The sequence below is a fragment of the Populus euphratica genome, unplaced genomic scaffold, assembly GCF_000495115.2.
Source record: "Populus euphratica unplaced genomic scaffold, PopEup_1.0 scaffold40.1, whole genome shotgun sequence".
NCBI classification, from domain to species: Eukaryota; Viridiplantae; Streptophyta; class Magnoliopsida; order Malpighiales; family Salicaceae; genus Populus; species Populus euphratica.
In genome coordinates this window covers 171612-187224 of record NW_011499912.1, presented here as the reverse complement: position 1 = coordinate 187224, position 15613 = coordinate 171612, and the positions used below count along the sequence as shown (strand labels likewise).

General features: G+C 30.2%; 1 protein-coding gene across 2 annotated transcripts; it reads right to left on the bottom strand.

Moving 5' to 3' along the window:
- Positions 1 to 3482: 3482 nt before the first annotated feature.
- Positions 3483 to 5810, bottom strand: LOC105134040 (vesicle-associated membrane protein 711). Of its 2 annotated transcripts, none has more exons than XM_011038280.1 (4): positions 5404 to 5810; positions 4531 to 4721; positions 4008 to 4145; positions 3483 to 3842 (listed from the first exon to the last, which is right to left on the bottom strand). In XM_011038280.1, exons 1-4 carry the CDS (start codon positions 5618 to 5620, stop codon positions 3735 to 3737), a joined length of 654 nt encoding a protein of 217 aa, XP_011036582.1. In that variant the 5' UTR covers positions 5621 to 5810; the 3' UTR covers positions 3483 to 3734. The 2 variants fall into 2 exon arrangements, with proteins under 2 accessions (XP_011036582.1, XP_011036581.1); XM_011038279.1 differs by having other exon boundaries at positions 3982 to 4145; positions 5404 to 5808.
- Between the last annotated feature and the right edge of the window lie 9803 nt (positions 5811 to 15613).

The following is a 15613-nucleotide window of genomic DNA, read 5'->3' as shown; positions in this document are numbered from 1 at the left end:
TTAAAAGTATTTTTAACCAAATACAATAAACTATTTTTTTTATTTTAATTTTAATTTTAACCAAATATTTTTTTTTTTAAATCAATACCAATTAATTTTTTTTAACCAAACATTTATTTTTTTAAATCAATACCAATTATTATTATTTTTTTTCAAATCATAATTACAGCAATTACCGCAGCAACAACCGCATCTTTATATTTCTTCCACGCACGCTTTTCTTCACTGCCAGCTTGGATAGAACTCCCTCAGTCCCACGTATGAAATCACTGCCGACTCCTTCCCGACTCAGTAATCCTTGTAAGATCCTCTAAAATCCCCAATTCAATTTCAAGTCTTGACTAAATTTTAGCTGTAAGAAATTCTTTTTTTCTATTTTTTTTGTTTTCCAGGGTTTCAATTGATAATATCGGTTTAACTGCAGAGAAAGTAAAAACTTTGAACCCTGTAAAGCTATGAAACTTTAGAGAGGAAAAAAATCAGCCATCATAAATTTTGATTCGAAGATACCATATCTTGTTATATTATTGTGCTATTCCGAATAATTTTTTTGAATAATAAAATCGGAGTCAATTGATAGGTCAGTAAAACCAACCATATTAAGTGATGAAACGAGTCCATTCGATGCCCAAATCATGGATGTACCAAGTTAATTGGGTAATTAAAACAACTTTATTTTTATTTTAAAAATTTAAAAGAATATCATTTTAAGAAACCTATAAAATTTTTAATTAGATTAAACAAGTCAATCTACTAACTTGATAAGATCATATTTTCAACTGTTTTTTTAAACTTATCTAAGTTAAATCTTTCATGGGATGAATCTCGAGAGTAAATCTGACAGACGAAGTTTAATAAATATGTTTGATATTATAGGAGATGAATAGGGTCATGCTGTTTATGGTACAAAGTCCCCAACTTTTTAGATATTGAACAAGAATCTTAAAAGTGAAGTGCGTTGCCTTTCTAAGGACTGGATGGTAGTGCTTGACATTATTGCTGGTGCGCATCTTAAGTTTTAAGGATGTTTTGTAATGTAATCCTTGTAACTTGTGCTACATTTGTTACAAGAGATCGAATGATGTTTGGAAAAGACGCAAGTAAGGGATACTAATAATTCATTATTGGTGGTAGTTAGTTTGCTCAGTCAGATGAACTTACATGTTTGAAAGAGCTGGCTTTCTGTAGATTGAGAATTTGGTGGTGGTTAGTATGCTCAGTCAGATGAACTTACTTGTATGAAAGAGTTTGCTTTGTGTAGATTGAGAATTTAACTTGAGATGAATTTTATCAGGTGATCGTATTTGTTGCTGAATGGAACGGTTACCGGCGGCATAAAGGGTCCGACATCCATCCTGTTTGTGTTGAAATATTGCAGAAAGCGACCGACATTGGAACTTTCTTTTAGCAATAGTTGATGTTGGTAGGGCAGTAGCACTATTTATTGTCCTGTCTGTCTTTCGCTATGGTATTGGCGATCAAATATGGCTTCAAACATTGTATGAAGAGAGACAGAGGCGGGTTCCGGTCTACTTAAAGGACGTAGTCCTTGCAGGAATGATTCCCATCCAAGAACATGAGGGCCTTTTTTTTATGGTTATGTACATAAGCATACATCGTTTAAGGAATTTGTAGATAAGAATGATCTCTCCCTACACAAAAAAACACTTGAAAGAAGCCATGGCAGATCTGGAGACCAAAGATTCAAGCTTTGAGTTGAAAACAAGATGTAAATTTGAGGCCCAGCTATCTGAAATGTACAGAAAAGAAACCTTTTAAGAGGTTCCAGTCTGAAGTTGAGGGGATGTATTCTTTTTTTAACACAAGGCAGGTGAATGCTGATGGATAAATAGTATCATACATTGTCAAAGAAGTCCCTTCTCGCTACATTCTACCACGATGGGGCAAAGATTTTAAGCGCAGGGGTCTTCTAGATCACAATTCCATTGATGTTGATTCGGATAACCCTATGTACTGGTATACCCATCTGGACAAATGTGCCTTTCCAGTTGTGGAAGACAGAGCACGATCTCCAGGTTGGAAGAGTTGACGAACAAATTCGATCCTGTAGACGACAGCTTGGTGTAAATTCTAATGTGGAAAGAAGCTAGAAATTCAAAATGTTTTTTTCTTTTAAAATCTGTTGCTGTGTCTGTTTTACGTCACGGTCTTCTCATGCTACTAATGGAAGAGATGCGTCTTACACGAGGTTTCCCATGTCTTTGGTTTCTTGACCTTCTGGCATTCATTATTTTCCATTTTGGCGCTGGTTGAGCATGGTTGTGTCATGTTCAATAGCCTTGGTTCATAATGCAAACAGTACCACTTACTCACAGTAAGCAGAAAGGCACGCTGGTCCTTGTCATTTCCAGGACCAGGCTTCTGTACTCGTCCTTCCCATGCAGCCGAGAGGGAAAGGAAAGAAAAAGGAACAAGGAAAAGACAAAGCAATAAACATTGCTTTTTCTGCCCCAACAAAATCTGCATGCAGGAAGGACAGAAAATTTACTTGAATTGCGCGAGCAAGGAAACTTCTTGCGACTTGCAAGACACAAAAAGCACTTTATACAGCTTCCATTCGGCTTGATGATGTGGCTGGCCATCTCCAATTTACACCCATAAAATTACCTCAGAAAGACCTTTTCTTCCTAGTAACTAGGGGTTAAGTCAAAGTAGGCTGAGAGGTGAATCCCTTGATGGCTGAGTGAAAATGCAGATAAAGATCACAATATATGCTGCTAAATTGGTTATTAATGAAAGCAAAACGCACAGTTGGCGCATATACTGTCTAGAAATGCTTGGAAAAAGTAAACTTACCCTATCAGATGTCTTACTTAATGAGGGGACAAATGCCATGGAGTTTCCAATTTGTTATGTAGTTTCTTTCTTAGCTATGACAAAGTGTGACATGCTTCTTTTCCGTTTCGAACAGTTTGTTTTTACTGCCAGCATAATTAAACAAACATGCAGCGTCGAGGACCACCTCGGTTCTCTGATTTGCTCGAAAAATTATATTGGACATTTATCCATTTGCTTGCTTGGGAGGATGCCGACACATTTCCCACCATGATCCTTATCAGACCATGAACAGAAACAAACACGCAGTAGCTAGGACTGCCGGTAGTAAATAGAGATCAGGCAAGTAGAAACCATGAAATATAGAAATTTCATGCCTTTTTTAGTGAGGGTACGTATCAAGCTATTATTATCCTTCAAGCATAAGCTACTCGAGATTATGCTATAGGGTATTGGCAGGTGAATGTTAGTGACAATAATGCTATATACAATCCTAAGATTGGTTCTTCTTTCTGAGTGGAATCTGAGAAGAAAAGGTAAACAAAATTCTTGAAACGTAATAGGTCCCTTCCCCTCTCGTTCCCGTCAAGACTATCAAGCACAACACACACCATGAAGGGCGTTTTTGACAAAGGAACAATTCAGAAACATGTATAGTACCTCAGCAGAAAAGAGAGTCATCAAAATTGGACACCAAAACATTACTTCATAATTATTAACTCAATCAAACGCTTAAATAGGCGTACAACTTGCATCAGTTTGTTTCCACAAGGGCAGTCTGATACACAGTGTGTGAACACACCCGGATAATTCATGTATTTCACATTGCTCAAAGGAAGAAAATTTAATACAACTTTGAGAAGAGAAAAAATTCAAACAGAAAATCCCTTGTACCGAGAAAAATAAACAAAAAATACAAGCAGAAAGCACATCAGATCTCACTCAACTGCTGCTCTTATTTTAGGCACGTAGGTAGTGTAATTCCATGGCATACAAAAGCCAGCACAACATAGATGATCACTAGTAGTAATAAAATCAAAGCAACCCTGCAAGATGGAAATGATTTAGTCAGTGAGCAAAGCATTTATAGATCTCAGGTTTCAAGGAGGCAATGTTGAAAGAAACTTCTTCAGTACACCCGTGCATGTAGTTATAGATCAAAAACATTCCATTTAAATAACATACGTAAGCTTAACATTTCTCCACCATACAGTGCTTCTGAAACGACGAGCTTGCTTTCTGAAACGGAAGGTGTTTCCTTGCATGTTAGCCGTTTTATCAACCAGCAATTCCAAGCGATCACCTCTCTCCAAAACTTTGTCAATGTTCTCAATCATGACATTTCTCACCTATTATACAACCACCACAAATTTGGAAATTACAAGTCTACTTAAAGCAAATAATTCAGGCAGGACCCCTCAACTGGAAATTCAGTAAAATAATTGTTCACTATTATACCAAGTTTCAGCTCAAACAACGAGGATAACAATAGTTTATATCCTTTATATACCATTAATTAATCATTCAATATCAAAGTAGAACTCAAGCCCACAAATAAGTCATTTCACCAAAACACCACACTTTCACAAAGCAACAAAACAGCAAAATGGATCGAAAACACATTTCACGAAACAAAACCTAAAATAAAACATTGTTCCAGACATCAATTATGGATTGAAAACTACATAACAATCATCCTTCAAGAGATAGCAATCATAATTCATTCAAGCTCACCTGACTCATTTCACCTTTCAGTCTATTTATCCTATCTGCATTAGGATCATTAGTATAATACTCCATCTGCTGGCTCAAAACTCTTGAGAACTCATCATTCATGGCATAAGCTTGAGCTGTAATAACTGCACGACCATACGTCCTCACAAATCTCTGATGAATGTCCTCGAGAAACGCAAAGGGAATTCTTCCTGCACATAACATCAACAATACCATGACTTTTTCCATACATTCACTTTCTATACTAACACCAAGCATCCTACAACCTGGATGTCCTGGACCCACTTTAAAATCAATCCTCAATCATTCAATTAATTGTCAAATAAATAAACAGGTAATAGATCGAGCACTAAAAATCACGTTTCCATCTCTCTCTAAAATATCAATACACGGTAATTGCAATCGTGTCCAAGCGACAACAAGGAAATACCATGCGATTAACCTAGTCCCAGCATAAATGACTTGCCTTTTGACGCCAACATCATAACTTCCCTACACGCAATTCATTTTCAGTCCTCACCTAAGTTGCAAAGTTTCACTCATTCTCCAACAATCACAGTAGCGTCCGCTAGCATTCTAAAATCCAGTCTTTTCTGCAGCTCTCAAAGACAATTAAATTGTCGTTAGGGCCTAGCCATAGAGAAACTAATTCGTCTGCAATTCCCAGACGATGAGATGAACTCAATTTCAGTTTTGAGTCCTAGAATCCAATGTTTCTTTAAATTCTGATTCTTTCCGAGACCCGAGACCCGAGACCCTCGACAGAGGTTACCAAATAATTTCTCACGCAACATAATTAAAACACTAAAAAACCCTAATCGATCGAAATTTAATCGAAGTAAACAAAATAAGGGAAGTGAAATAAAATCTTACTGCCGGCGGTTTCATCGGCCATACAGAGAACGGTAAGGCCATCGGTGCGTTTAACGTGAAAAATATAACGATCTTGAGAGTAAGAGACGTTGCTATCATCATTGCCTGGTATCTTGTCCAATATTTGCCGAGCAATCGCGCTTGCGTTTGTCGCCGTCGAGGTAAACTCCGCTAGCACCACAGATCCCCTCGCCACTAGCGCGTACAGGATCGCCATCGGGGATCTAATTAAGGATTTTGAAAAAAGTTTCCTTTTGAATTGATTGACAGAGTGGAAAGAAATAGGAGCGAAAAGTGATGGGTGTGGTGTCAAAAATGGAGATAACAGATTGACAGAGTGGAAGTTTTGGCGGAAAGGTTAATTAAAAAAATTGGGAGAATTCTTACAATGAGATTGTCACAACCGTTCGGATCCGATTCAGTATAACTGTTCCTTTTTGTATTTTAAAAAAATAAACATTTTTTTTATTTTAAATTAATATTATTTTTTTATTTTTAGATATTTTAATATATTGATATCAAAAATAATTTTTAAAAAATAAAAAATATTATTTTAATATATTTAAAAGTAAAAAATATATTGAATCACCTATGACACACTCCCAAATATCTCAAAATTCCTATCGAAAGTTGATTTACTTTTTTTTTTCAAATTATTTTAATATATTTATATTAAAATAAATTTTAAAAAATAAAAAAATTAATTTATCCATCTTTAAATAAAAAGATACTTTAAAATTTATCATCCACCAAACTCTCTCTAGCAAACGCTTAACTTACATATTATTTTGAATTTGAAAATATTTTAAAAAAACTATTTTAGATTAAAAAATAAAAATAAATAAAATAACATTGAATTGAATTGGATAAAAATTTAAAATATTATTAAAATTTAACTAAGTCTACTAGTCACTTTAATTTAACTGGGTAATTTTTTCTAAATTAATTGAAAATAAATCTAATCGGAATTATACTCCAAATTCATGAATTACTAAGGTAATGAAAAAAACATTGCAAAGGACTTATACTTCCTAATCTATCACTCTACCGATTAGAAGTCAATTTATTTCGGTATTTTAGAAATATTTTTAAAAAATATATAATAAATTTTTAAGTCAATTTAATATAATAATAAATTTAAAAAAATATTATTTAATATATTTTTAAATAAAAATATTTTAAAAAACAACCTTACATATCTATGTCACGAGGACTTGTTCAATTTTAATATTCGATACAAAAGTACATGCAGAAGCAACTGGGAAGGTGGTGTCTGCAAGGTAATGTATAATTTGACTTTCATTACCGGTCTACAATGGATAATAATATAAACATTTATTAACAAATTAACAAAGAAGCATATCACATTCATGTATTTATGATGCTGACCTGTGATCATTCACAGCACACGTCCCAGAGGAGGGGGAGGGACACCCAACAAGTGTTGTTGCTCTTTTATGGAGGCGGGTATCGATCACTGTTTGTGTTTCCTACAACGGGCAGTGAACAAGTTACTCGTACATTGGCATGTGGTACGCCGCGAGTTATTAGAAAATATATGTGTGTGCGTGGGATTTGAAGACTGAGATTGTATGAAAAATAAATCTTCAGTTTTTTATTACTGAAAAACTTAATTTCAACAGATTTTTTACTTTAAATATATAAACAAAACACTCAAACAATCTTAAAAAATATAACAATAATATTTAAAACAACTCAAAATACCAAAATAAACTCAAATCCAAAAATATTTATACAGCTAATCTGTCTACTCAAGCAATCCTCAAGCAAGGAGTAAAAAAGAAACATTTAAGCAAAACTTTTAAAACTTTACTTATTAAAAAGAATTCATTGTGACTAATATCAACCATTTTGGTTGCTAGAATCGTCATAACAGTGAGTTTATCTCTCTGTATCGAAATCTAAGTGAGCCTCTCTCTTTTTTCATAAGATAAATGATTGAAAATGAGGGAGATAATGTTTGGTATCAAAATTAAATTTTTGACAATTAAAGGAACCAATCACTTATTCACTAAAAAAGATAAGGGCTAAAATGAACTTTTTAAATGAGATTCAAATTCATCTTCTATTTTTTTATCATTTTCATTCTAGTCCTTTGTCTTCCAATTTAACTCATTCTTCAAACAAACAAAAAAAAGCAATTGAATGGTAAGTTGGGTTTAAAAGGATACAATGATGCAAATAAAAAATAAAAAATTAAATTTAAAAAAAAATTAAAAAAATATATAATAATTCACGATGATTAAGGTAAAGTTTGCATTTCAACGGTAAAACCACAATACAACTTAATTTTCTTTGATGATATATTTAGTATTTATTATTTATTTATCAAACATTTATTTTTCTTAATTTGATAGGCTAAGATTTGATCAATTTTATTAAAATAAATATTTAAATGCATGGGTATAATTGCAAAAAGACATTTTGATTTAGGGACTGAATTATATGTACTCTATAATTAGAGGACTAAGAAATTATATCAAAGACTAAATTAAATTATTAAAAATAATCAATGACTCGATTGAATTTTTATAAAATCTCACTTGATCTTGTGCATATTAAACACAAGACAACCATAGCCCATTTACATTTATATTATTATAACAAAAGTTAAATGGTGTTGGGAAATCACTATAAATTAAGAGATCTTTTCTTGCAAATTGTAATATTAGTTTCACTTTTAATTTCTCATTTTCTCTTTCACAAGATGTTTATTTAATGGCGCATGCGGCATGTTACTAGACCTAAGTAAACTTGGGTTAGACATGTTTGTCAAACTCAAGTAAAATAGATCTAGCATGTTGTCATACTTAAGTAAGCTTAGGTCAGACATGGTTGTTATTGTTGTTAAAACTCAAGTAAAATAGATTTGGCATGTTGTCATACTCAAGTAAGTTTAGGTCAAACATGGTTGTTATTGTTGTTATTAGTGTGCTTATTATTGTTGTTATTATTTTTAGTGTTGTTATTATTATAATTATTATTATTATTCAAGTAAACTTGGGTCAGATATATTTGTCAGACTTAAGTAACATGAGTCTAGCATATTGCTAGACCCCAACTAACATAGGTCTGAAATTTTGGCACACCCAAGTAAATTTGGGTGAGGAATATTGCTAGACCCAAGTACACTTAGGTCACATATGTTATTAGGCCTAAACACCTTGGATCTGATATGATTATTGTTTTTTTGTTATTGTTAGTATGATTATTATTGTTGTTAGTGTTAATGCTGTTATTATTAGTATGATTATTATTGTTGTTATTATTATCACAATCACAATCACAAACACAATTAACTATTATTATTATTATTATTATTATTATTATGTTGTTGTTGTTGTTGTTGTTGTTATCACGGTCACAATTACTATTATTGTTACTATTAATATTACTATTACTATTATTATTCAAGTAAACTTGGGTATAATATTTTGTTTTAAACTCTACTATCAAACATGATTTTGTCTTCATATTTTTTCTATGTTATCTTTTTTAATTTCACTAGTTCCATCTTATTTGGCTTCTTAAAATAACAAAACACATCCTAATTTCTCCGGTTTAAGGCTTAGAGAGTGTTCGTGTTTTGTGGTTTGACATGCTCTCAAAGTGTTTTGTTTTATCTAAAAATACACTAAATTGATGTTTTATATATATTTTTTTAATAATTTAGATATATTAATGTTAAAAAAATATAAAAAACAATTTTAATATATTTTCAATTGAAAAATACTTTAAAAAAATATTTTATAATACATTTCCAACCACATAAGTAATTTTTTATTTTCAATTAAGGTTTTCAACATCATTTTGTTTCCTCAGATGGCATACATGAGATATTTTAGAAAAAAATTAAAATAAGTATTTTTTTAATTTTTTATTACTAGAAATTTTATTTATTAGATGAGTCGAGTGGGCCTAAAATGTTTGAGTTGTTTCCTAACAATTCCATTCCACTACTTGAAGAATGATTTCTTTTTTAATTAAAATTTCTCAATACTTTATTTATTAACAATACTCTAAATGGTGTGGGGAAATCACTGTATCCCCACAACAAAATCACTATGGATTACAATAGTAATTTATAGTGTTTTTTTATTTTTTCCCCAATTTTTCTCTTTTTTCTTTTTTTTTCCAAAATCACTTTCCTTTATTTTTTTCCAACTTTCCTTTGTTTTCTTTATTTTTTTTCATTTATTTATTTCAAAATTATTTTTGTTGATTTTACTTTTTAAATATTAAGATGGCTACAAATTTTGCTTTGTAATTTTTTTCTCTAAAATACTATACATTTCTGCGATGTTTTCTCATATAGTTTTTATTTTTATTTTTTTATTTTACAAAATTATATTTGTTGATTTTGTTTTTTTAATATTTTAGTTTTATAATTTTTTTAAAAACATTATTGGTTGCTACAATGTTTCTCCATGTAGTTTTTTTTTATGATTTTCTCTAAAATTATCTTTTTTTTATTTTATTTTTTAATATTTAACTAGTTAAAAATTATAGTTACAATATATGATGAAAGCATTGTGACTTTCATTGCAAATTACTGTGAATTGCTATGGTGTTTTTTTTCCACATGATTTTTGTTTTGTTTTGTTTTGTTTTCTTTTTAAATTATCTTTATTAATTTTATTTTTTAAATATTAAACTGATTAAGAATTGCAATTACAAATAATACAAGTTTTTTCTCACAAAACACTATGGATTGATACAGTTTTTCCTCGCATAGTTTTTTTTAGTTTCTTTCATGTTTTCATTTTTTGTAATATTTTATTTCAAAATTATCTTTATTGATTTTATTTTTTGAATACTAACTTGATTATAATTTAAATTTGTAATAAAGCTTAATCATGTGGGAAAAGCATTGTAGCTTTTCTTACAAAACATTATGAATTGCTATAACGTCTCTCTATATATTTTTTTATTATAATTTTTTAAAAATTATCTTTGTCAATTTTTTTTTTATATTGAGCTGTTTAAAAATTACAATTACAAGTCATTACAAATAAGGTTAAATCATATGGAGAAGCATTGTAGCTTTCATCACAAAACACTATGAATTGCTACAGTGTTTCCAATATAATTTCTTTTTTTTTTTGTGTTTTTTTCTAAAATTATCTCTGTCAAATTTTTTTAATTATTGAGCTAATGAAGAATTTAGCTTTGTAATTTTTTTCTTTAAAATATTGTGAATTGTTGCAGTGTTTTTCCATATGATTTTTTTCAAAATTATCTTTGTCCTTTTTTTTAAATATTAAGTTGGTTAAGAATTATAATTATAACAAAGTTAAATCATATAAGGAAAGCATTGTAGTTTTTCTCACAAAACACTATGAATTGCTACAATATTTCACTAAATGATTTTTTATTTTATTTTATTGGAGAAAGCACTATAGTTTTCCTCATAAAACATTGTCAATTGCTACAACGTTTTTTCTCATGGGTTTTTTCTCCTTCCAAAATTATCTTTGTTGATTTTTTTAATATTAAATTGGTAAAGAATTTAGCTTTGTAATTTTTTTTGCTTTTTATTCATAGAAAAGTTAAATTATATGGCAAAAACACTGAACTTTCCTCACAAAACACTGTGAATTGCTACAAATCATGTTGTTCAGTCTTTAAGTTTTTTAATCACTAACACAATTTTTTTTTTCCGTCATGAAATATTTACTCTATCATACCTTTAGTTTTCACTACTTATCCAGCGCTAATAACACTGATTACATGTGATCAATCGTAATCATGCATAATTTTTATTATAATTCCTTACTTGATATTTCTAAAATCTTTCTACATTTATTGAATATTAACATTTTCTTTTCTTTTGAAATGATTTTATATAAATGAAATTTTGAAACGAGTTCGATACCACAACTTTTCATATCAATTAAATATTCAAAATGGCTCTCAAAATGACATCCATCGAACAACTTTCTTTCTTACAATCCTTCCTCTTTAATTTTCCAAGTCAATCATAATTATTCTTGTTGTTAGGAAAATTAGGAATAAATAACCGGACATCAATTTATCCGGATCAATTTATAATTCACAAGTTTCAATTCGTTTTTCTCTTTGTGTAAACAAAATTAGGATCAAACAATCAACAAATATAAATCAACAATCACACAAATCAACATCAAGTTTTTTACAGGAAAAACTACGGGACTGTAGTTCACTTAAAAACTTCCACTATCAACAAATAATGGGTTCACAACTGTTCTTTCTTATATTCAACTAAGGGCTACAACATACATATCATCAAGAACAACTTATTCTTGGAATACAATAAGATTAAAGAAGAAGTATTTGAGAAAAACTCATAATATTAGCAGTCCTGTTTTCCATCAAAACAGTCAGCTTCCACACCAGTCATCTTCGATCCAGCCGTTAGAATAAAAAGTAGTGTGTCTAAAAGCTGCTGTCAAAATATCAGCCCGATCCAAAGGTGAACAAGCTGGAAATCAAGGGAAAAAGACAAATTGCTCTGCTGCCTCTTCTTCCTTTCTTTCTCCCTTTTCTCTTCTCTCTTTTGTTCAATAATGCTACTGCCATCAACAGTAGCAGACACATTTAAATCAAATAGGCAGCCAACTACCTCTCTTCTTAATTATTGTGGTGCGGGACCATACATAACACTTGTGAGATTTGATCACAGACAAAACAAATTTTAAAAAGACTTTAAAATGTGGAACCTTAGATGCTTCAAAAGGTAGTAGTTTTGATCATGTGATTCCCCTCATTTCGAAACAATTTCTTACTCGAAAGAGAATATAAACCTGAGAAATTCCAAAAAAAAAAAATTTTTATTCCAAGAGTTAGTAGTATTTAATTAGTTGTTTTATGAATTTATCTCTAAAAAATTAAAAAAAAAAGATAAATCATATGTAAAAATATTCTTCTTATTTTGATTGATCATAAGTTTTATTTTTTTATTTGTTTTTTTCTTCAAAGTAATTTTTTAAAATTTCCTAGGCTTACATTCTAAATTAAGAAACTGTTTCGAAATAAAAGGAATCACGTGATGAAGGGGGTATTCGGAAGTGCGATAATGGTTGTGGTTTAAAGTATTTTTTATTCGAAAATATATTAAAATAATATTGTTTTATATTTTTAACATCAGTACATCCAAATGTTTTAAAAACATAAAAATAATTAGAACATAAACAAATTTAATTTTTAAAAAAACACAGTTTCAACTGCTTTCCCAAAAACACCTAAAAATTATTGTTTTCTATAGCATTTAAGGTTCCCCATTTTATAATCTTTCTAAAATATGTTTTGGTATGAGATCAAATTTCATAGGAATAATTGTTGTTGGCTTATAGTTCTTGAATATAACCTTCTTAAACACGCATGATATAACAATCCTTATATAAAAATGCTCCTAAAATTATAGTATTTTTGGATTAGGCTAACTCATTTTCTAATCAAATCTTAAATACACTAGATTATTTACAAGAATTGTTTTTGTACATTGATCCAAAAACATGAAAAATTTTCTAAACAAGACCATCTTATCATGGAAACAGGTATTACGGGGTCATAGCAACAGCCATGACTCATCTGGCCCCAACAAAGTTCCAAGCAGGTCATCATGCTAGGCAAGGCTTTCGAGCTTCAATTAATCTTCCAAGTGGGTAAGTTGTCCAAGCATAATTTATTATAATTCATAATATTTATTATAATTCCTTACTTGGTATTTCTAAAATCTTTCTACATTTATTGAATATTAACATTTTCTTTTATTTTTAAATGATTTTGAATATATTTAAAGTAATTTATGTGTGTGTTTGTGTGTATATCGTTTTAATAACATTACGTGCGGTAAATATTTAAATGGTTAAGTAATTAGGTGAAGCAGGCAACATGAGATAATGAATTTATAAAAAATAAATATCTTTAAGTGTATAAAATAATTTTGTTTATTATAACACCAACTCTAAAATAAAAATTTTAAAACGAGTTCGATACCAAAACTTTTCATATCAATTAAATATTCAAAATGGCTCTCGAAATGACATCCATCAAACAACTTTCTTTCTTACAATCCTTCCTCTCTAATATTCCAAGCCAACCATAATTATTTTTATTGTTGGGAAAACTAAAAATAAATAATTGGATATCAATCAATTTAGATCAATTCACAATTTACAAGTTATAATTTTTTTTTCTTTTTATGCAATCAAAATTATGATCAACAATCAAAAAATATAAACAACAATCACATAAATCAACACTAAGATTTTTACGTGAAAAACCCGATACGGGAAAAACTACGGGACCATAATCTACTTAAAAACTTCCACTATCAACAAATAATGGGTTCACAACTGTTTTTTCTTAGATTCAACTAAGGGTTACAATATACAAATCATCAATAACAACTTATTCTTAGAATACAACAAGATTAAAGAAGAAATATTTGAGAAAAACTTACAACACTGACAGCCCTGCTTTCAGTTAAAACGGTCAGCTTCCACACCATCAATATTCGATCCAACCATTCAGAATGAAGAGTAACGTGTCTAGAAGCTACTGTCAAAATCTCGGCCCGATCCAATGGTTGGATCAAACAATCAACAAATATAAAGCAACAATTACACAAATTAACACCAAGATTTTTACATGGAAAATCCGATGCAGGAAAACCACGGGACCGTAGTCCATTTAAAAACTTCTACTATCAACAAATAATGGGTTCACAACTATTCTTTCTTAAATTCAACTAAAGGCTACAACATACAAATCATCAAGAACAACTTATTCTTGAAATACAACAAGATTAAAGAAGAAGTATTTGAGAAAAACTCACAATACTTACAGCCTCGTTTTCAGTCAAAACGACCAGTTTTCACATCATCAATCTGTGATCCAACCGTTCAGAATGAAAAGTAACGTGTGTAAAAGCTGTTGTCAAAATCTCAGCCCAATTCAACGGTGAACGAGCTGTACATTAAGGAAAAAACAGACTACTCTGCTGCCTTCTTTTCCTTTCTTTCTCCTTTTTCTCTTGTCTTTTTTGTTCAATAATGCAACTGCCATTAACAATAGTAAACACATTTAAATCAAATAGGCAGCCAATTGTCTCTCTTCTTAATTAATGTGGTTGTCCCACCATCACATGATGCAAAACCACACACTACACTTGTGAGATTCAATCACAGATGGAGCAAATTTTAAAAAGACCTTAAAATATGGAAACTTAGATGCTCAAGAAGGTAGTAGTTTTGATCATGTGATTCCCCTCATTTTGAAATGATCTCTGACTCAAGAGAGAATATAAGCCTGAGTTAGTACTATTTTATTAGTTGTTTTATGAATTTATATTTTTAAAAAATAAATCATATGTAAAAATATTCTTATTATTTTGATTGATCATAAGTTTTATTTTTTTATTTGTTTTTTTTTTCAAATTGATTTTTAAAAAATTTTCAACCTTATATTCTCAAGTAAGAAATTGTTTCGAAATAAAAAGAATCACGTGATGAAAGGGGTGTTTGGAAATGCGATAATGGTTGTGGTCTAAAGTCTTTTTTACTCGTAAATATATTAAAATAATATTATTTTATTTTTTTAATATTAGCATGTCAAGATATTTTGAAAACATAAAAAAATTTAATTTTTTAAAAAAACAAGGTTCCAACTGTTTTTTCAAAAACACCTAGAAACTATTATGTTTTGTAGCATTAGGCTCCATATTTTAACATCTTTCTAAAATATGCTTTCGTATGATATCAAATTTTATAAGAATAATTGTTGTTGGCTTATATTCCCTTAATATAATCCTTTTAAACACAAATGATATAATAATCCTTACACAAAAACACTTCTAAAATTATAGTATTTGTGGATTAAGCTAACTCATTTTTTAATCAAATCTTAAATACACTAGATTATTTACAAGAATTGTTTTTGTAAAATGATCTAAACAAAATAAAGAATTTTCTGAACAAGACCATCCTATCATGGAAACAGGTATTATGGGGTCATAGCAACAGCCATGACTCATCTGGCCCCAACGAACTTCCAAGTAGGTCATCATGCTAGGCAAGGCTTTCGAGCTTCGATCAATCTTCCAAGTGGGTAGGCTGTCCAAGCCGACATAACTGGGGGTCCGATGACAGCAAATGCACACCGAGGCTTCGGCTTTGGACATGAGAAGACAGCTGCAAATAAAAAACAT